Source organism: Amphiprion ocellaris, chromosome 11, assembly GCF_022539595.1.
Source record: "Amphiprion ocellaris isolate individual 3 ecotype Okinawa chromosome 11, ASM2253959v1, whole genome shotgun sequence".
Classification (NCBI taxonomy): Eukaryota; Metazoa; Chordata; class Actinopteri; family Pomacentridae; genus Amphiprion; species Amphiprion ocellaris.
The window spans coordinates 11,632,573-11,655,161 of record NC_072776.1 but is presented as its reverse complement, the minus strand read 5'-3'; the positions used below and the strand labels follow the sequence as shown (position 1 = coordinate 11,655,161).

The 22,589-nt window shown below is 38.9% G+C and overlaps 3 protein-coding genes and 1 long non-coding RNA gene across 6 annotated transcripts; 2 read left to right on the top strand and 2 right to left on the bottom strand.

Moving 5' to 3' along the window:
- Positions 1-965: 965 nt before the first annotated feature.
- pfkla (phosphofructokinase, liver a) lies at positions 966-15,676 on the top strand. Of its 3 annotated transcripts, none has more exons than XM_055015067.1 (22): positions 966-1,211; positions 2,981-3,054; positions 3,177-3,254; positions 4,194-4,383; positions 4,600-4,765; positions 5,477-5,521; positions 5,617-5,725; positions 5,861-5,956; positions 6,146-6,238; positions 7,003-7,128; positions 7,234-7,298; positions 7,448-7,754; positions 7,846-7,916; positions 8,135-8,222; positions 8,323-8,475; positions 8,882-9,046; positions 9,142-9,203; positions 10,045-10,156; positions 10,275-10,374; positions 10,467-10,572; positions 10,655-10,817; positions 14,437-15,676. In XM_055015067.1, exons 1-21 carry the CDS (start codon positions 1,127-1,129, stop codon positions 10,800-10,802), a joined length of 2,439 nt encoding a protein of 812 aa, XP_054871042.1. In that variant the 5' UTR covers positions 966-1,126; the 3' UTR covers positions 10,803-10,817; positions 14,437-15,676. The 3 variants fall into 3 exon arrangements, with proteins under 3 accessions (XP_054871042.1, XP_054871041.1, XP_054871043.1); XM_055015068.1 differs by lacking the exon at positions 14,437-15,676 and having other exon boundaries at positions 968-1,211; positions 7,448-7,511; positions 7,608-7,754; positions 10,655-11,815; XM_055015066.1 differs by lacking the exon at positions 14,437-15,676 and having other exon boundaries at positions 10,655-11,815.
- LOC111575579 (uncharacterized) lies at positions 12,004-14,686 on the bottom strand. The gene is made up of 10 exons (XM_023280797.3): positions 14,653-14,686; positions 14,528-14,570; positions 14,342-14,453; positions 14,091-14,223; positions 13,936-14,006; positions 12,808-12,983; positions 12,587-12,722; positions 12,461-12,502; positions 12,350-12,377; positions 12,004-12,176 (listed from the first exon to the last, which is right to left on the bottom strand). Exons 1-10 carry the CDS (start codon positions 14,684-14,686, stop codon positions 12,052-12,054), a joined length of 900 nt encoding a protein of 299 aa, XP_023136565.2. The 3' UTR covers positions 12,004-12,051.
- Positions 15,158-16,345, bottom strand: LOC129350007 (uncharacterized). Its single transcript, XR_008603197.1, has 3 exons — positions 16,225-16,345; positions 15,958-16,014; positions 15,158-15,284 (listed from the first exon to the last, which is right to left on the bottom strand). It is a non-coding gene; the product is annotated as an uncharacterized LOC129350007 (long non-coding RNA).
- Positions 16,346-16,984: 639 nt separating this feature from the next.
- On the top strand, positions 16,985-21,890 carry tmem169b (transmembrane protein 169b). The gene is made up of 3 exons (XM_023280806.3): positions 16,985-17,153; positions 17,712-18,124; positions 18,611-21,890. Exons 2-3 carry the CDS (start codon positions 17,848-17,850, stop codon positions 19,243-19,245), a joined length of 912 nt encoding a protein of 303 aa, XP_023136574.1. The 5' UTR covers positions 16,985-17,153; positions 17,712-17,847; the 3' UTR covers positions 19,246-21,890.
- Positions 21,891-22,589: the final 699 nt, after the last annotated feature.

Here is a 22,589-nt window from a genome sequence, read left to right as displayed (position 1 = left end):
TTTACCAGACATTTAGCTCGTTAAGTATGAGGGTCAAGAACCTCCTGTATTATATAAAATGCTAATTTATGTGCTGAATTTCAATTTCAGTTAAGATCTTACAGTATACTAAAATATTATTTTGTATAAACATGGACCAGACTCATTTAAATATCACAATTAGGATCCTACTATTATGTATAAAACATAAATTTGCTGGACTAAATTAAATATTAAGTTTAAACCCCTACAATGTTTTATGACACAAATTTATCTAATTTAAATTATTTAGATTAAGACCGTTCAATATTATATATAGCACAAATTTGCCTTACTAAATTAGATACTGAATTAAAGGCCTACAAATGTATTTATTGTATAAATTTACCTGATGACTTTAAGTATCAATGTTAAGATCCTGTAATATTACATATAACATGAATTTACTTGACTAAATTGAATATTAAGTTTAAATCTACACAAAATTATTTATTTATATAAATTTAACTGTCTTATTTAAATATTAAAGTTAAGACCCTAGTAGTTTAAATGTTTAAAAGGCCCTACAATATTATATATAATACACATTTACCTGACTAAACTATATATTAAAGGTTGAGAAACTACAACACAAACACACAAACGAGGCATTAACTTTAATATTACGCTTTAATAAATGTACATTCTTAGCTCCAGCTCAGCAGTTTTGCATTGCTGTAGTTTCATTACTTACTATTACTTGGCTATACAGCTGCAGTGGTCGGTGGGCGGTGCTTTCTGCTGGTGTTATCGGTGTAATCAAACCTGTTCAGATTGTACGTGCCGAGGATCTTCCTCTATGTTCTAAACCTCAGGGTTCAGCGAGTGGGCGGGGTTTCCATTAGCGCGATGATTGACGGCGTACAGCTGTGACCGGGCGGTGCGGGGTCATAAAATAAGCGCTCCGTGTACACTGTATCCTCCTTTGGACAGGGCGGAGTCAGCGACGGGGAGGTGGGTGTCACCGCTGGACGTTACTGTCTCTGAGGGTAACCTGCTGCTAACGAGGAAGCTGCAAGTTAAGACGCGAAAAAACTTCTTTCTAGAATTTTCTTGTCTCTCTCTCTTTTTTTCACCCACTTTTGTTGTCAAGTAGAAGAACGTCAACATGTCCTCGGTGGACTTGGAGAAGCTGAAGATGACGTGCGGCGGTCGGGCCATGGCAGTCCTGACCAGCGGTGGAGATGCACAAGGTGACACTAAAACGCAACACAACTACCTTAAAAAGCCATGTTTGTGGCCTTCAAGTACCTGCGTGGAAGTAAAACAGAAGTAAATGCTAACAGGACGAGGGCTAAGGGGAGATTAGCTCAGAGTGTCATGGATACCGTGGGCCGTTTAATCAAGCGGGTCAAAGGTCACGAATATCCTGCAGTCACAGTGTATCTATATGTTTATATAACTCAATGCAGTTCCTCAAGTACTTTACCTTACTATGCTACTTCATATCAAGACGAATGTTGTACTACAACTACTGTTTATTTCAGAATACATTCAGAATAATATTACCACATATAATCTGTATATTCTCAGCAAGTATGATGTATTTTTTTTAGGTCCAAGCAGTATAGAAAGCAATTAAATAAACCCCACCTTTACTGGTTGTAGGTTATATCCACAGTACTACACCGATTACTATTCTCATCATGTGGGAGAATGAGTAAGATAAGATAAGATAGTCCTTTATTTCTCCCCACGCCAGGGAAAATTTGCATTGCTACAGCAGCTTATGTATCAATAAACATCATAATAGTAATAAAATAATGATAAAATAGTAGTAATAATGTTTACAATATGTACAGGGATTAGAAATGAGAATGAAATAGTACAGTATTGACACACTGTAAACAACACAATATAGAGTGGCTTGAAAAAATAAGTTTAAAAAGTGCAACGATGTAGCAGTGCAATAAATGCTGTGCAATTTTTTATGGTTTGGGGTGATATGATATGAGTCCAGTTTATTTTAACATCAGCCAGTGATGCTGGTAATAGAGTAATAATAGGAAATTGTATAGTATTTTAAAATTAAAGTACTTCTCCCATGATTGACGACATGTACAATTTGGCCTATGTGTCAAGGTAATAAAGTCCACAAGGATGCATCCATAGTTATAGTTCAGGACTAGTACTTTTAGGTATATTTTTCGATGTACGTAGCTTTGGATAGAAGCGTTTGCTAAGTGAAATTGTAGAATTTTTATGCTTGTTGTATATTTTGACATTAGCAAAATTTTGGAGGCAATTAAGTTGTATTTCCCTACACAATACAACTTAATTGCTTTACAACCTAGTGCTTAAATTACAGTACTTCTCCCACATCCTTCTACTCGCAGTGTGGTGTCTGTATCAGGTTAATCAAGTGATGTCCGCATTAATGCATCCATAATTATAATCCAAGAGTATCATACAGAATATTATTTTAGGTTCAGTTATTTGACATAATGAGTACTTTTAAGTATACTTTTATGTTCATATTGTAACAAAGATAAAATTTTGAATGTATTCAGTTGTAGCAGAGTATTTCTAGACTGTTATTGCTGCTTTTACAGTGTTTAAATAAAACACAGTGTGGCCTACTGTATGCGTCAGGATCTTCTCAAACAAAATCTCTGTTGTTGCTAAATTTCCACAGAGCAGATGGCACCGTTTCTGAATGGCTAACTAGTCATTTTATCTTAACGTTTTATCTTGTTCATATGTTTTTGTTTTTTTTTTTTAAATCTAGCTTGACTTCACCCTCTCTACTTGTTCTGTCTTGTTTTTGGTTTATCAGTCATCTGTGATGCACTGAACTGTATGACGGTGCTTTTTAAATGAAGCTTGATTGATCGATTGATAACTGATAATGAAATCAGAGCCACCGCACTGCTTGATTTCCCCATGCGGAGCCATGGTGCAACAGCTCGTGTGTAATAACATCAGAGGTTGCTAATAGTTTGTGCAACTGTGCTTGACTCAGGGATGAACGCTGCTGTCCGAGCTGTGACCAGAATGGGCATTTACGTGGGGGCCAAGGTCTATCTTATCTATGAGGTAAACAAGCTGTGTCCTTCTGTTTATGTTAATGTTATGACAATTATGATGTCCGCAATGAGTTAGGCCTTTATTCTTGCTTGACTGGCTCCTATTATATTTGTCCTAATTACTGCTTACAGGGATACCAGGGCTTGGTGGATGGAGGAGACAACATCAAACTGGCCCACTGGCACAGTGTGACCAACATCATCCAGCTGGTAGGTTAAATATTCAAGGTAGCTGTAAGTATATAAGCATTTTCACTCGTCACAGTCGAAAAGAACCGGTGTTACCAGAGACAGTAACAATAGAATTGCATATCAAGTGTCCCAGTCAACATGTGCAGTGAGCAGTGAGCCGGCATCCATAGAAGACACTGAAACTAAAGCTGCTGCATTGAATTTAGTCAGTTTTATCAGTTTTATTTTAGCTGAGGAACATTTTAATGTTTGCCGTATGTTGTTTCTTTCTGGTCTTTTTTTTTTTTTTTTTTAATTTCTCTCTGTTTCTCTTTTTATAGTTTTAATCAAAAAGCTATTATTTCATCCATGTCCTCTTGTCTCTTCTCTCCCTTTTACTGCCCATTTCCTGGTAAGGAGCATTGCTGCATGTGCTTTCAGTTTGATCAGTTGAAGACACAGCAAGCTGCACTAACTGTTTCATTTACAAGCAGTCCCACTGTCATTTTTGCACCAGATGCCTTGGATTTATTGAACAACTGTGTTGAAGAGCATGTGCTATTTTTCCAAAGAGTGTCCTGCATTTAGAAAAGCACAGTTTGTGTATTTAATATAGTTATATTTATGACACAAAACCATGTCTATGTGCCATTTTCAATTTTGAGTAGTTAAAAAGAATTTCACTTTTCACACTGTTTCATTGGAATATTTTCAGCAAAAATCCGACATTACACGCGGGAAATATTTCCTTTTTTCATAACTTTACCTAGTAATTATGTCAGAAGCCCTTACAATTATCTTCTTTCCATTTGTAGTGGTCACAACCCAGAGCTTAATAGCCATGGCTGCATAGATCTCACTGAGCAAAACATTTTTAAATGTATGTCTCATTTAGTGTTAGATTTTCCAGTCACAGATTTTTAATGTTCTGTCAGTCTTCTCTTAGTTTGTGACTTCTGACAAACGTCTCTGCTGCAGGGTGGGACTATAATAGGTAGTGCCCGCTGCAAGGCCTTCACAACTCGTGAAGGGAGGCTTGCTGCTGCCTTCAACCTGGTGCAGAAAGGCATCACCAACCTGTGTGTGTGTGGCGGAGACGGCAGCCTCACCGGAGCTAACATCTTCCGCACTGAGTGGAGCAGTCTGCTGGATGAACTCGTACAGAAAGGTAAGGGGCTCGGAAGACACTTGTAAGCTGTAGGTCTAACCCCATAGTATATTCACAGTGCATCTCAGAAACAACATGGTAAACGAAGACTCAACCCTGTGGTAAAATTGTCTTTTAAGGTGTCATTTCATTCAAAATTTTAGACTGACTACATATCACGTCAACACTTGTCCTGTATATAGACTTAAAAAGAAAATTGTGTGTCTGCCACTTCAGGAAGGATCACAGACACTCTGTCTAAGCAGCACAATCACCTGAACATCGTGGGGCTCGTGGGCTCCATTGACAACGACTTCTGTGGCACCGACATGACCATTGGAGCCGACTCTGCTCTGCACCGCATCATGGAGATAATTGACGCTATCATGACAACTGCACAGAGGTGAGATGCTGTTTGATGCTGAACAGTGACAGCACTGAGGAAGCTGCTGTTTCATCAAAGCAGTTATAATCAGGCCACTGACAAAACGGATGCTGAGTTGATGAGTAATTCTCACTAAATAAGCTATGCACAACATGCACCACCATGGAGCTTTAGCAGAGAAAGTTTATAGCCATAGTAGTACATATATATTAGAAGACTAAAGCTAGTTGAGTAAATTAACAGAGCATTGATTAGCAGCTGTTTTCGTAAATAAAAAACGCAAAACATTTTTTGCTTTTAGTTGTCAAATGTGAGGATTTGCTTCTTTTCTTGGTCATAAATGATGGTGAACTGTTTCTGTTGCTCGCCATTTTAGAATTAGAGAAATGATCGTGGGCATATTTCACAATTTTTTAGATAAAAATGATTATAAAAATATTCAGCAGACGTATTGATAATGAAAATATTAATTAGTCTCAGTACTGGAAGTATCTTATGTGTGTTTATGCGACTGGAGGGGATGATTTACTGTTAATGGAATGCAATCACATATGCACGTACCCCACGTGATTCATTGTTACCCAGCTCCTTCACTCAAGCCTGCCTGGCATGATTTCTTTCTTGCCCAGACTTGCTCTCATGAATCGCAGCATGTTTTCTATTTGTATCCTCACATAGTTGCTGCTAAAATGTACTGGCCTGTTTCTAACTATTTTGTTCCACCTACAGCCACCAGCGCACTTTCGTTCTGGAAGTCATGGGCCGACACTGTGGGTGAGTCACCACATTGTGACCCATTTTGCTATCCCTTCTATACTGCCACTGAATTAAGATAATTATTGTGTTTTTATTCTGTGTTATTACTCTAGGTATCTGGCCTTAGTGTCAGCGCTGGCATCTGGAGCAGACTGGCTCTTTATTCCTGAAGCTCCTCCTCAGGAGGGCTGGGAGGACCGCATGTGTGCCCGACTAGAGACAGTAAGATACAAAAGAAAGTCCAGGCTGTTTAGTAGCTCCTGGTACATACACATACAGTATAAACGTACAGTATGGACGGAGGCAGGATTGTGCTCAATGATTCACTGGCTAATATGTTTATCTGTTTACCTCCAGAGCCGCATAAAGGGGTCAAGACTCAACATTATAATCATTGCAGAAGGAGCCATTGACAGAAATGGCAAGCCCATCTCCTCAACTTATGTCAAAGATGTGAGTTTAAAGATGTATACGATGTTAACAGTTCGTCCAAACGTCTAAAGAATGCACCTTTATTGCATACTAATAGAGTAGTTTGTTGTTTGTTGGGCAACATCTATGATCTCTTTTAATATTTGTTGAAATATTGGTGAGTTTTCTCAAACCCGTAATGCACTGAAATGCTTTCATGTGTGTTTGCAGCTGGTGGTAAAGCGGTTGAATTATGACACCAGAGTGACTGTACTCGGCCATGTTCAGCGAGGAGGAACCCCCTCAGCGTTTGACAGAATTCTGGTGCGCTGGGCAAATTTATTTTATGTTTTATTCATGTAGACACCAGTACAGATTATTAAGGTAATATAAAATGTCGGTTTCAGAATTATTTTGAAAATTCCATTGCATTTAATTAACAGTATAAACTGTGAAATGTAAAACATGCCTCAAAAGCAGCAGCATTTGTAGAAACAGTCTGCCATCCCCATTGAAAGTACTTTGACTCTCAAGCAGGTGTGCAATAAAATCTATTACAGAGACACCACAAATACAGATCTGGTTAATAGTTTAACCATTTTTCTGACTCATTGTGAAAGATTAACTTCTGCTAGCCATTGCAACATTTTGATGCAGTTCAGATTGACTACAAAGACAATTTTGTTACAATTTCTGTTTGTGTTTTTTCTGAAAAACTTTCATCCATCTGCCATAATACATAATAAGAGGTATTAATACCTAAAACAACAAAGTCTGTGGATGTTTATCAGATTAGGCTGCATGTTTCAGAACTAAATCAAGGACAAATATGACCTTTCTGTAGTGAATTTGATTTTTAATTGTGAAATATAAAACCCAGACTTTGAAAACATCCGTACACACACTCATCTACTTCCAAGTGTCACGCTTATCCTTAGTTAACTGATATATGCTGTAAACTGTCTGTGTAATTGTACAAATCATTAGCCACACAACCAGTGCTAGAAATTACTAATTAGCAAGAGGTTATATTCCCAGCGTTCATTGTCTTTTAAATATTGTGTGTTTGTTACCATGTGTGTTTGCAGAGCAGTAAGTTGGGTGTGGAGGCAGTAATTGCCCTGATGGAGGCCTCTCCTGACACCCCAGCCTGTGTCATCGGCCTGTCAGGAAACCATGCAGTCCGCCTGCCTCTGATGGAGTGTGTGGAGATGGTGAGTGTCTCTCCTCATCTCATCTGTGATTTATTTTAATTGACAGACTGCATTACAAGTGGAGGGGGGTGTTAATCTGTGATTTTATGGCATCATCCTTTGCAGACTAAGCTGGTTCAGACGGCCATGAATGAGAAAAGGTTTGACGAGGCTGTCAAACTGAGAGGAGGGTGAGAGCTTAGATTAAATTATGTATATTGAAGAGCAAAATGGCCTTGATGTATGTCAATGAATTTTTGGTGAGAGCCCTGTAAGGAATTAAATTTTGTTGTATTTTTTTTTTTTTTTTTTTTGGTGAAAACTAATGATTTTCTTTCAGGAGCTTTGAGAACAACTGGAACATCTACAAGCTTCTTGCCTTCCAAAAGCCTGCCCAGACTGAGGTAAGTCTCTCTCACACACACATACAGTTTCTCCATAAAATGTGTAAAAGAATCACAAAGTCAAAACTCGAAAGTGCTTGTTTATGTCTGCCTCAGAGCAATTTTGCTGTGGCTATTCTGAACGTGGGAGCTCCAGCTGCTGGCATGAATGCAGCCGTGAGGTCGGCTGTGAGGTTAGCACTCGCTCACGGACACAAGGTCTACGGCGTCCACGATGGCTTTCAAGGGCTCGCCAACGGAGCGGTGAGGCCACGTTTTCATCACACTGAAGGAGATTTTATCAATCACACAGTAAAATGCATGAGACTGAGAGGACACTGTGGTCTGTTTACAGGTGTTTGAGATGGAATGGCACACAGTGGCTGGATGGACGGGACAAGGGAGCTCACTGCTGGGGACAAAACGGTGAGTGAAAGGACTTTTTCTGTTTCGTTAATGTTAATAAGATTATTTATTCTCAAATGTACTGCAACATCTGCAAGAGACACATTTTAAAATAAATAAAAATAGTGCAGCAAAGTTTAGAGTTAGGCTTTCAAGGATAGTTTTATTAGCCATCAGAGATTTTGCCATGCCTTGTGTAAGTGTTTTATTTTTATTTTCTACTACTTGTCCCTCTTTAGAACTCTCCCCAGCAAACTTCTGGAGAAGATTGCGGAAAACATCACCAAGTTCAACATCTCAGCTCTGCTTGTAATCGGAGGGTTTGAGGTAGAAGACACAACTCGCGAGAAGTGTTAAATCTGAAGTAGTTGTGTATTCATTTACACATTTTGGCAACGTTTCAATCTATCCTCTTCTACTTTCACAGGCGTACCGAGGTGTGCTGGAGCTGTTTGAAGCCCGGGGTCACTATGATGAGCTCTGCATCCCCATGTGTGTTATCCCTGCTACCATCAGCAACAACGTCCCCGGAACTGACTTCAGCCTGGGAGCCGACACCGCTGTCAACGCTGCCATGGAGGTAATGCGGAGCAGATGGCAAATTAGCAAGGTGACTTTGATGTTTTAGGTTAAAGATGAAGGGAGACTGAACCGGGGAACATCACATCTAATATGAGCTGCTGCATTACTGAGATAGACTCCAAACTCCTTATATATAGTCAGAGAAGGTGACAATGTTTTACTCATCTTCAAACACTCAATGCAAGGAGATAGAGACATTGCAGTTTATCTCTTTATAAATATGTATTAAGAACAGATCTATAACACCAATAGTGCTTAATCTTGAAAATCCTTTCTGTGAAGAGGAGCTTGTGTATTTTCAAACTGCTCCTTTCTGGTCAGTTCTGGGTAAATTGCAAGTTTGAGTTCTCTTTTTCTTTACTTTCTGATCACGATCTCCTCTTAATGTTGTAATTTTTCTTCAGGGTTGCGACAAGATCAAGCAGTCCGCCAGTGGGACCAAGAGACGAGTGTTTGTGGTGGAGACTATGGGGGGATACTGCGGCTATCTGGCAACCTCCACCGGTATAGCTGTGGGTGCTGACGCAGCCTACATCTTTGAAGACCCCATCAACATCCATGACCTCAAAGTAAGGCCAAAAGGGGAGAAAAACTCTTCTGTTTTGTTCTTTTGTTTATAAGGTTTACACCCCTCTGTGTCTGAACTCATGTGTCCTGTTGACAGACCAATGTGGAGCATTTAGCTGAGAAGATGAAGAAGGACATCCAGCGAGGACTGGTGCTGAGGTACATATCATTTATTCAGCTGTACAGAGATGCTTTTGTCTTATCCATGTGTCATTTATTGCCTTGGCTGCCTTAATGCTAACTGTATACAAACAAAACAGTGCACAAGTATGTGTGTATACCATTTTATTGAAACAATACACTGAAGCCATACTCACTACTCTGTGAGGATGTTGAATATGCATTATTACGTTTATGATGATGACATTTGATTGTGTTGTTGATATGTGTTGGCTTTACCATGTATGATTTTGTAAAGTTTGAACATTAATTTTTAACTTAGTAAGGTAATTTGGTAGCATATATAATACTGTAGGTTCTTAATCTTAATTTTAATTTAGGTAAATTTGTATTTCATCATATCATTTAAATGATAATTTAAATATTGTACAGTCTTCAGTTTAGTATTTAAACTTGTTAGGCAAGTTTGTATTATAAATAATATGGGTTTTAGCAACAATGCATAAACTTGTTTGGTAAATTTGTAACATCAGTCTTATTTCTCTATTCAAAAGCACTTTGACTCGGTCAGTTGTTTTAAATGTGCTACACAAATAACAGTGATTGGACTTGTTTGCAGATGTTTGGTCATAAACTAAAGAATTCTACAAATGTTGGGCAATTTGACCTGATTATGGCACTAGATTTTGTAATCTGAAGATCACAAAAAAGAGCTTAGTTTATCATGAGGGGACCATTAATGTACAAAATATAATGGGAGTTGATCTGAAAGTTGTCACAGTTCTTATATTCTGGTCTGGATTTGCCTGCAGACTGAAGGACATTGTTACAAGCATTAACATTATGGGATTTCTATTTGTTGTTTTCTTTGTCATAACAGGAATGAAAAATGCCATGAATACTACACTACAGATTTCATCCACAGGCTGTACTCATCAGAGGGGAAGGGCATCTTTGACTGTAGAGTCAATGTGTTAGGACACCTCCAGCAGGTACAAAGATACCACAAACACTGCTGAGCAACTTACTGATTATAGCTACTGTGACATACTGGAAGTATCATTCTGAACGGACATAGTCTTCCAACATATTTGTATGTTTGTCCTACAGGGAGGAGCACCTTCTCCCTTTGATAGAAATTATGGCACTAAGTTGGGTGTGAGGGCTATCCAGTGGATTTCAAAGAAACTGACTGAACACTTCCGACAAGGTAGTTACTATACAAATCCACCGATTACCTGAAGTGCTCAGAAACGCAAAATTAATCAACAGTGGTATGTTGATTCAATATTTTTCCACTAGGCCGCGTGTTTGCCAATTCACCAGAAACAGCTAGCGTGCTCACCCTCAAGAGGAAGGTCATCTCATTCGTCCCTGTCACTGAACTGAAGGATCAGACTGATTTTGAGTAAGCAGAGTGCAAAGTTACAAATATGCCATGTTTGTCAAATACCCAGTTTCATTATTAATCAGTATCCTGTGTTTTCCAGGCACCGCATGCCCAAGGTCCAGTGGTGGTATAATCTGCGGACTATGCTGAGAATGTTGGCCAAGTACCAAACCAGCTTCTGCGACTATGTCCCAGGAGAGATTGAACATGTGACTCGACGCTCTATCAGCATTGATGCTGGATTCTAGGCTCTGAGACAACAGGTTGCCCTCCACTTTTCATCCCTTATCTCTCCATCCTTTGTCCTGCACATCTGCAATCACATGTACTGCTTCTTGTGTGGATTGCCTGTGCTCCAACCCAACCCCTCCTCCGAACATAGTTTGCTTTTCTTTGTTTGTCTCTGTGAATCAAAGTGTCAGGTGAGCGGTTAGGTGCGCACCGTGCAGCCACAAATGTCCTGAGCAGCAGGTCCCTGGTTTGATTCCATGACTACATGTCATTTTCCTCTCAAATTAAAAGACCAGGCTCCTGACTAAAGATAGGAATCTACCCTCATAATCTGAATACCAGCAGTGATCTCAGTCTGTAGTCAGTGTTATAGAAGCTAAAGCACATTAAGTCATGCAAAAGTGCATTTCAAGTATTCATTTATTGAATAGAGAACATTTTTACAACCTTATGCCAAGGTGCAGGTGAGGCTTTGTATAAGACTTTGTATAAGCAGACTGCCAGATGTGCCATTACACTGAAAGTTTTATAGTATAACTACAGAATATATTAAATGCAACAGACTGTATGCAGTTTGGTATGAAATCACATACACTGAAATTTTGACAAATTCTGAGCCACAAATAATATGATCAGTAGCTTTGATTAAGAGAAGGTTCCTGGTCATGCTTCATGCTGGTCACGTTTCATTAGTTAAAATTGAGAACAACTAAATTTGGTTGGTTTGACAAACTCATCTGATATGTATTAAACACCCTTAATGTTAGGCTGTGACTCTGAATCATGGGACCAGAGATGTTTTTTGTGTTTTTTTAAGTGTTGGACTGAAACTCTGCTTCTCCTATGAAGTAAACTAAACAGAAAATCCTAAAATATCAATACTGCTTGTTACACTGGGTAAAAAAAAACTGAATAAACTTCTCAGCTACTGAACTTGAAATGAGGAACTCTGTAAAGACATAAACAGATGTTGTGTATTATTTTGATATTACAGCTCTATCTTCAATAAAATGTTATACAACTATGAGCATATCAGAAATACATTAAATGTCTTGTGGATAGTTACTGAAGTAATCTTTTAACTCAAACATACAAATTAATAGCAACCAATGAACAGAACAACAAAATGAAAAAGCTATTTGATAAGTCAAATTTATCATTGCACCTTTACCATGTCACTGCCCACTAAAGAATTTCACTGAGGAAAAAGAAGTTAGGAACTTATCATACAGCAGAAAAACTATTCAAATGTTTTTCATAGAACTTTTAAAAGTTGAATGAAAATGGAAAATCATCCCTGCTGGTTTCTTTGTTAGCTGACTGGCTTTTGGAAGCAAAGGCAAACTGGAAATCTTCACTTTGCTCTGGCTGGTTAAACAGGAACTCAGGGCCTGCAAAATCATATACATACATAGATATACAAATGGGTTCTGTAAAGCGTCTTGACACTATTTGAATTATAATTGGCACTATATAAATAAAACTGAACTGAATTGAAATTAAATATCAGTACTTGACAAGAACTAACACATCACAAAATCTAAATCTGATATTTGATACATACAGTTTGACGACTTTGATTCAGTGGTTTTCTGCAAAGAGAAGAACAAAGCTGATTTTTTTTGTTCAGGTTATAAGACCATGTAAAGAGAAGAAAACTGTAAAAACACCTTACCTTCTCGCCGAAAAGAGAGCCAGTGAAGGCAAAAGATGAGTCCTGCAAAGAAACTCGGAAGTAATTCCCAAACCAGAAAAATCTTGATTTCTGTCAGATCACTTATTCCCTTTCCTCAATCCTCACCTCTAACTGTGATGAGCCCACGTCAAACCCAAACCCAGGGAAGCCTGGTGTGCTAGGACCAGAGTTCAGAGAGAACAGGAAAGCTGGAGATTTGGCATCAGAGGTCCCTTGATGTGGAGAGCTGGCAGGGCTGAAGCTAAAGTAAACACACACAAAAAAAAGCTTTCAAGAGTTGACCTGACAGTGATTCAAAGCACAGGACATCCCAAACAAACTCTTACCTAAATGAGAATGTTGGGGTTGAAGGCACAGCTGTCATTGTGGCTGGGAATGGCTGAGGGTTAGTCTCATGAGATGATGCCTCTTCACTTGGCGCCTGCTCTTCAACGATACCTTCACTTTCTTGAATCTCATCCTCCAGAACCCCGTCTACACCTGGTACAGTGGACTGCTGCTCCTATGGAGAAAAACACTTTGAGGGTGAAAGCATTTTCAACAGGAACAATAGAAACCTCTACAATGACCTTTATAGTGTAGATAATAACAACAGTCTCACTGGTTGCAAAATCTGACACAAATGATTCTAGTTACATAAATGAAGCTAAAAGGGACATTTAAAATATTGATAAGCCCTTTATTGGTGGTTATACTTAGATACTTAAATAGTTCTCAATGAAAACTGTTGAAGATGATCTCTGTGGAGTGTCTTAAGCAACTTGAGATTGATTCAGGCAAAATATGTGGCAAAAATAGACTGGCTGCAGCTGAGCACTTTAGATTATGACACACTGGAGAGCCAGTAATAAGCATTTCAGTTTCACAAAGTTGGGACACTGCCAGATTGAAAGAGAAAAAACAGAAAGATCAAACTTTGTACAACTGACACTGAAATATCCTGACTTTTAGTTCAAATATGAGTCAACCTCCAAAAACACATTGTCCACGTAATTACAGAAAATTATTGTCTTTTGTAAGATTATTTTTGCTTTCTTAATGTTAATGTTTTTCATACACTGGTAAACATTGGCAGCAGGCTGAGACAATCTGTTCAAAATAACTCTAATCACAGTCTTGTAACAGAGCAGTGGGTGGTAATCCTTCTAATGAGTTAACACATGTAAAATGTTCTTATAGATAAAATGCAATGCCACTACTTTTTTATACGACTAAAACTCTGTGGTGGAGAATTCAAAACCATTTCTTTCAAGCTGCATTAGGGTAAATTGCACTTGAGTAAATCTGGCAAACTGTTGGGTGACCTGATAGTCTACTGGCTGGGATGCACACCACGTTAACGCAAATACCTTCAGAAGCAAGTCCCTCAACTTATTCCTGACCCCTATTGCACTAACCCCATCTTTTAAAAACCGGGGTAACTGGCTTTTTTAAGGACAGTAAGCCAAAAATACCAAAACTTGGTCCTCTTCTAAAAGTTCCTGGTCCTGCTCCTCAGTGTGTATTTCCTCTGGCTGACTTTGCTCTGAAGAAATAAACAGTCTGTGGATGAGGTTTAATGATGGGAAAGGTGAGTTTGCTTAAATACATATCACTTTCCTTTACTTACCATCCAACTGTTGACGGGACCACGGCTCCTCACTTGTTTTTTCTGGGGAAATACAGTAGTTGGATGAATCCTGGACCTTGATCTCCTCAGGAATCTCTTCGGCATTTGCCTCCACAAAAGTTTTATGACCACCCTGGAAGATATGTTGATATTTATCAAAGTGGCAAGTTGTAACAGGATCTGCATCAACTTTTACATTTCATTATAGTCCTTTAGCAGTGGTAAAATGCCAAAATGATGTATCTTAGAACCTTTGACTGGTTGAGATGAAGAGAGGAGATGTCAATGGAAGAATCACTGTCCTCCACTGTCTGATGATCTAATTGTTTCTCTTGTTCTGTTGCAGGCTGCTGGTCATAAATACTACAAGAAAAATGGAAATGCTTGAGGCTATTTGTGAACATTCTTTGTTATCTGTGAGATTCACTGAAAAATACCTGTCTGGGAGTTCCTCGGTGGAAAAAGAATTGACTACTGGACCTGGTTGGACAGAAATTTAATCAGCTGTATAAATATTTCAGCTCTACCAGAGCAAAGTGTGATGACATAAAAAATGCATTACCGGTGAGATGGTCCAGCTCCTTCTCTTTTATCATTATTTGATCATCACATGCCTTGATCCTACCCTCAATCTCCTCTTTTTCAGCCTGCAGCGCGAGGAGTGACTGAGCAAGAGGGTTTTGTAAATAGTATTCTTTATGCGACTGAAATATCTTTTTGTAGCTTGCAATCCTCTCTTCGTAGACTTCCCTTGTTGAGATACAAAATAAAGAACAATTCAGCATTGTTTGTTACAAAACACAAATGTATTGAACATAAGCACAACTGCTGATTGGACCCACATGTCATGGTTGTAGCTGGCTTTTCTACTTTCCAGTTCTGTTTTCAGTGTCTGCTCATACTGAAGAAGCAGGCTGTTGGTCACCTTTGCGCTAAAGTTAAAATAATGACAAGCAAAGATATATAAATACCACACAAGTTGTACTTCAAATCTCATTATGTACCACCTTGAGCTATCATGGTTTGTCATATGTACTATCTAGTCATAGTTTTTTACAGCACCATACCTTTTAGCATTTTCTTTAAAAAGCATTACAGTGCTCTGCTTCACTTTGATTTCCTCCTCAAGTTTCTTGATATTTTTGTGGATTGTTTCAATGTGAGACCTCCTCTCAGCGATGTCAACCCTGTAAACTGTTGACAGACATATTAGATAGCATGTAAGGAGGTCCACATAACACAGTGCACAATGCTGTGACATTAAATGACAAATGACAAGCTATACGACTCCTAGGCAGCCCAAGATTGTGGATCTGGAAATAAAAGCTGATAGTTTTTTGTTTGTTTTTTATTTGTAAATTGTTGAAAACCCTGATTCTTGTATGTAAAAAGATCGGTGGAAGGAACTGGTCAAAATGTGACCCCTTAAGGCCTGGACAGTGGCTGGACATTGTGAAAAACTGACTCACCATCTGAGGACTAAAGGACTTTTGAACAGTGCTAGAGTAAATGGACAATATACAAGTTACTAAATGGGTTACGTGCTTCGCTGATCTGACAAGACAAGACCAAAGACGATACAGAAATAGTGTCCTTGTTGTTTTTGTTGTGTTCTGTCATTTTTTTCCAGCCTTCATTTAAACTATAGCTGCATAGGTCCTGTCTACAACATAGCCGAGCAAAGACATACAAGTAGAACAAAACTGAAATAAAGTTAAGAATACAATATTAGAAAGGCAAACACGTAAAATAGACAATGTATACAAAGACAGATATGTTTCATTAAGATAAAAATAAGGCATTAAAAGTCAGAACCGTGTGTATTTAGCCGAGTTTGTCCTTACACTGTTGTATTAACAAGACACACCTTTAATTTGTTGGTTGATTTCATTCTTCTTTTGGGAAAGCTCACGATGCTGGAGACCTGTAAATACATTAAAAATAATTAAAATTTTAAAAAAAACAAAAAAACAAAAAAACACACCCATCATCTGTTGAATTTACAGGTCGTGAGTAGCTAAGTAGCTAGCTCTCTACTGACATTTAGCCTTGTACCAAACTAGCTAGTGCTACAAGACATTAAATGACAACAAAACTACCAACAACCTACAATAGACTGCAAAAGTGAACTGACCGAGCTGAAAGATTAGATTCTCGATGTTACTAAGTGAACACTGGTCGTTCATTTTTACTCTAGTCTAATGTTTAACCTTAGCTGTTACAGTAATGACAAGCTCTCAGTAGCTGCTGTCAACGGTCAGCTAACGGCAGACTTCAGGAGGCAACTGTAGCACATATATATTATTTTCGACAGAAAAAAATAATTATTTATTTTTTAATAAATAACTCGGTTATGGGTGAAGAGACGGGGCGCTCGTGTTATTATCAATTTTAATTAAGAAAACTACGATACAAATGAAAACTTAGTTTTTAGTTTGTTTTGCTAGCACTGGTGTTAGCTAAGTTAGCTATTTGTAATTGAGGAAGTTATGCTAACTAAAATACATGCTAAGGTCAGTTTAAGTTACCTAAATGTATAAAAATGTAGCTTAAATCATTTGTTTTGTGTCAGGTAATAACTGCTGGGCACTACTGTACACATTTAATATATTAAGGCATAAACTATATGTCAACAATATAAAGCTTTTGTTTACTTTTGGTTAATATACAAGCTAGCATATTATTGGAAATGTGTATAATACCGTAGAATACAGACTCACGCTTTCTAAAACCAAACATGCATTTTATTGTATTTTTTATTTAGATTTTATTTCATTTTTAAAATGACTTTTTTTTCACGATTTATCCCTCGGCTGTCTTTTCCATCCGTTTTCCCTGTTCACATGACAGCGGCGGGGCTCCCGGATGGAAGCTTTGCTGTGACAGAGGTTGAGGGGCGGGATCAGCGCTATTCTGGAAATCATTTTGCGTAGCGCATCTGTCTCGGCACAAACACAGGGCTGCGATGTGAGAAGCCCCCATGCAATGTTATCAGGCAAATCCAGCGACTTAGTCTCACTCGCCACAGCCTGCAAACACGGTTGCCCGTCCAGCCTGCTGAAGGTAAGACTGAATTCCAGTGGAGATATTCTAGTTCCAGCTCAGATTCGCCGGCTGCAGACAAAGAGCGGACATGGGTGGGATTTAAATGGGAGGGGATCAGCTGTATGAAGGGTTGCATTGTAGATCTCATCCCCTCTCTTGGAATTATGCATTCTTTTGGAACGACACTACAATCAGTGTATGGATTTAGTGTTTTTGCCGTCGTTGTGGGTTTTAAAGGGGGATGGGATGGTGTAATTATTCTTGGCTGGCAGCACTGAGATCATTGCTGCGCTGTCATGCAAACAGCCCCCCTCCTCACCTCCCTCTGTGAGCAAATCTGCCATGCTTTGTTTGTGATGTATCAGTTTGCTTTGCTCTCTGTTGATTCAGATTTGAGTTAGGTCCATTTTGATGAGACACATGGTTGGGTTTTTTTTAGCTTTGCACATGCTTTAAGTGATGTGTTACTGTGCAGAATTGGGAACTGTGACTTAAAAAAACCCCACAAACCTGCTTTTCCTCATAGTGCTTTCTCGCTCCCTCTCTCTGTGTTTGTGTGCTTTTTTACTTTTCTAGTCCTCCCACTTAGGTTGAAAGCTTAACGCAATGGGTGGACATCATTTACGCTGGATAGAATTTCACTATTAACCTCCATATTTCAGTTATACATAAAAAAAAGCAGCACAGGAGTCAGAGTTGGTTGAATGAGAGCATGGCACAGGTAGAGGAGCCTCAAACCGATGGAGGAGAGGGCAGCCCCCAGATGGTCTCCTTAAGATCAGACATATCAGGGAACCATGCGGACGAAGGAGAAGGAGGACCCTCGATAAGGAGGAAGAGGAGGAAGAAGAGAGACCCACGTCCAGAGTCCATCATCGTGTACCGCTCTGACATGGAGAGGACACCCGGAGAGGGCCAAGACGGCGAGGAGGTGGCAGAGAGGAGCACCGAGGAGGGAGCTAAGTTCCTCTGCACACCCACGGGCGAAGGTGAGAGAGGTGTCACGTTGTGTTAAAATCATGAAGCCACATTCCAGTGAGAAAAGGGTGTCTCATTTTAGTAATTCAGTCATGCTTTTGACACATAGCATTGATTCATTACTTTGCTGTCGCTGCTGATTAATCACCATCCTTCTCTTTGAGTTTTATGTCTTACATGCACATGTTTATGTTACTGGGATCAGCCTGTGTTTGATGTAGATCTTCTTGTTCGCATCTTGAATATTACTTGATGAGGATGTAAAGTCAAACACGTGCTTTTGGGAGCTTCAGCTCAGTGTGTAGGTGTCTCCAAGCTGCCCACTCTTCAGATATTGTCTTCTGTTTACAACCTTCAAGCACAGTGTGGATGTTGGATTGCTTTTGCATTTGTTGACTACATTTTCTGTTGAAAAAATATAGCGTTATAAACCGGGAAGAAGACCTTATTTTTGTTTGCCTCCTGCTTACTTGTCATGTCATATCATCTCTGACAAGGCGGAGGCTGGAACCTTCCTCCAGACAGCCGCTACGTGACACTGACTGGCACCATCACCCGAGGAAAGAAGAAGGGTCAGGTGGTGGACATACATGTCACGCTGACAGAGAAGGAACTCAGGGATCTGGCAAAGTCGAGGGAGCGTCTAGATGCGGAGTGCGAGGCGGGCGAAGGCGGCAAACGCACCTGTGGCTTCGGTGTTTGTCAGGGACCCCATGTTGTCCTGTGGAGCATCTCGTGTGCGCCTGTGATCTTCCTCCTCTCCTTCATCACCTCCTTCTACTACGGCACACTCACCTGGTACAACGTCTTCCTGGTGTACAATGAGGAGCGGACGTTCTGGCACAAGATTACAATTTGCCCATTTCTTATCATCTTCTACCCGATGCTCATCATGCCCATGGCGCTGTCGCTGGCTCTGTACTCCGCCGTGGTGCAGGTGTCCTGGGCCTTCAGCGAGTGGTGGCTGTCGGTGCGAGACCTGGAGAAAGGCTTCTGTGGTTGGGCCTGTGGGAAGCTGGGACTGGAGGACTGTTCACCCTATAGCATAGTGGAGCTGCTTGATTCGGACACTGTTTCTGGCACTCTGCAGAGCAAGGCGCCCAGCGAACTTGCCCAGACATCGTCAGTGTAAAGGAGGGACACTGAGGTCAAGCCGCATATTGCTGATGGGAAGTTAGAAGTGCTCTCAGTGCAAATTTGGCCATAGAGGATGAACAAATACCAGAAAGTTCAAGTCATTTAGAGAAAATTGAGCTTAAAGGTTAGCTTCTGACCTTGGAACTGGTAATTTGGTAAAAATTCACATTTCCAGATCCATTTACTTGATTTGAACTCTGCTGATGAAGGCTCTGATATTTTGCTGAAAACTACAGAAGAAGCAAATGTCAAGAGCCGTTTGCTAAGATTTTTGTGTAAACGTATTTAAAAGCTACTTCACTATGCTTTCCTGTAAATGGTAACTTATTAAACACTGCCTGAACTTTCCTTACTGTAGGTGCTGAACCATTGCTAAGAACTCTGGATCAGTTTTGTACTTCCAGGTTAATTACAGTTTCCCTCAGATCACTAAATAGCCACCAACAATTCCTGAACAACGCTCCCACTCAGAGGCTGTGGATGCTGAAACACATACTAACGGAAGCCTGAAAGTTGAAAGCAACTTTCACTTTGTCTGTAAATATCTGTACCTGCGTAATTGTGATCACTGTGCTGTGTAATGACATCAAGGGGAGCCGTAACTTCGCAGGCAACACTGAAGTTACAGTTGGAACAAAGCTGGATTATTAACTGGAAAAAGTGGGCAACAAGGCCACTGATGCAGGTTTAGTGTGTCACTTTTATTGCTAATTTTAGTGGGAATATGCACCATGAGCGCAGCTTTCACTACAACAATGATCTGTCCAGTGAAAGGGCATGTGTCAGTTTTTAAATTATAATGCTGGTGTTGCTTCCTATTTTTCATGCTGGCAACAAATCCCATGAAAAGACTGAAATCAACAATATTCCTTCCTTTGTCTATTGCACACAATTTCAAAAAGAACTTTTGAAGACATGAATCTTTCAAATTGGCCCGCAAATATATTGTTACATTTTTTAAAAACATTGCGTCCTTTTAACAGTTGGACACTGTTGTCTTTAGCAGACATTGCTTAAATGGAAAAAGCAGTTCTTTATTTTTTTGCAGATTAATACACATTTGATGCCTTAGTGAGTGTTTTCAGCACCGGGACGATGTGTGTGAGACAAAATAAACTGCTATGTGTGTGTTTGTGGTAGTGAACCATTCAGTACATGTCATGGATTTTTTTTTAAAAAATCGTGTAAAACTTTTTATTAAGTTCATTGAATGCCTAGCTCCAAATACTTTTTAGTTATGAATTTTCTAATCTTTTTAAGTCAGTTTTTCATGCCGTGCCAAATAACTCCTAGATACGATAGAAATGTAGTAATCCTACGTAGAATCAAAATGTATTTGCAGGAAAGTGAAAACTCGTCGAATTATTAGTTTTTGAAAATCAATGATTCATTACTGGAGTAGAAAGTAATTTATTGTTATTAAATTGATTATTATAAAGCATTCAGCAACAAATGTTAAATTGCAAATTACCTTTAGGGTTCCATGGATGATCAGCACAATCCAGTGGTGAAAACAAAGGAATTTAAAAATGCTGAAATTTAGCTCAGATGACCAATTTTTTATACCTAAAAAATTTTTTGAAGTAGAAGTTTAAGATTTTGCAATGTGTGGCGAACCTAATGGAAGCTTTTACATAAGTTGTCTTTTAAAAAAAAAAAAATCATGACATAAACTAGGAGGATCAAACCAATGTCAGGCTTTGGCTACACAGATCGTACTTCCTAGAAGGTTTCGTCCGTCACTGATTTTTTGTCTTTTCATGGGGTTTGTCAGAAATAAGAATAAATACAGAATATTACTTACCTAAATACAGATCAGTTATAATACTTGTGTTATTCTGGATGATATCTGTGTTTCAAAAAATGATTCCAAACAAACTGAAACACATCAAACTCTAGGGCAAGATGCATTCAAACACATGGCTGCTTGTTGGTTTCTGGGCCTCTCAGCTAATTGTAATAAAGCTTCCATCTGTGGTTAGCTCTGCACTCGATGGAGTGTCTAAATAATGCACTGAGACTGGGAGGAAAGGAGGTAGGCCCTTTGTTCTTCTTTGCCACAGGCTCCACAAAGGGATTAATTCAGCCATGACAAAGCCATAGTGAGGACAAGCTGAAAAATCTTTTTTTCATTCTCATGTTTTCATATGTTGAAAGCACCAAGAAAACAGCTGTTTGTGATCTTAAACTACTTGTATTGTCTTTACAGTTTTGATCCACACACACAAAAAATGAAGTTTTCTGTAATTTTCTAGTTAATATTTCTTTTTACATTATCACATTCCTGTTTTATATGCTACTTTGATTTATTTTATATATTTAATGCTAGTACGCTTTCAGAAGTTTGTTGTAGCTATGGTAGGTGTTTTATACTGAAGCACTTTGAAATAATTGTGTTACAAACACGCTGAAATACTTAGCAGATGGGTGTGGTTTGAAAAGATCAGATGGTTAAAATATTGCAAGATTTAAATGTTTATTGGTACACCTGGCTGAGTGAAGTAATTCAGTTTTATTTTCATACGGGAAAAGACACTGATCAGTGGCTGTGGATTGAATTTGTTTTCCACATTACTTGTTGTGAATCTACAGAATGCAAAGTAAAGAATTCTACCAATGAAATAAAGTGTGGTCTCGTTACATTTCAGTCATGGGCTAATTTTTAAATCTATATTGCACAGGAGAAAATTATTATTTTGTTTCAGAGTGTTATAGGGCAATGTATGACAGGCCACTGTTTTCTGTGGTTCCATCTTCTCAGACAAAAACAAGTCAGTGTGTCGCCCAGCATGATGCACACCGATGCAGATGGCTCTCTGGGGTGTGGGTGCTTGGAGGTTGGATTGTCGGCACCCTAGTGTTAAACTAGGATGCCTAATTAAGAAAATCCATATTCTCTAATGCAACATTAAAGCACGACCAAATATAGTATGCTAGAGAAAAGCACTGTCAGTTCAACACATACTGTAGTAACCAATCTGTTCTGTTTTGCTTTCTGATTTTGTTAATTCATACTGCTAAATGTTCAAACAGAATGCAGTGTTTTTGGGTCAAAACCATAAAAATGAGCCACGGATGACCACAGTTACTGTGTGACGGAGAATCGGTACTACATCTAAAATAAGAAAAACATTTCTTCCACTGTAGGAAAGGCTTCACATTTACAGCTTTACGTAGGGAATATTATCTTTATCTCTAGTCATTAAAGAGCACTTTTTAAAGTCTAAGTGCTTTTTGAAAACAAATATGCTTCACAAAGCAGCAAAATAAAACAGACAAATAATAACATCAGATTTTAAAACAGTTAAAAACACAATTTGGCATATAAAAACTAATGTG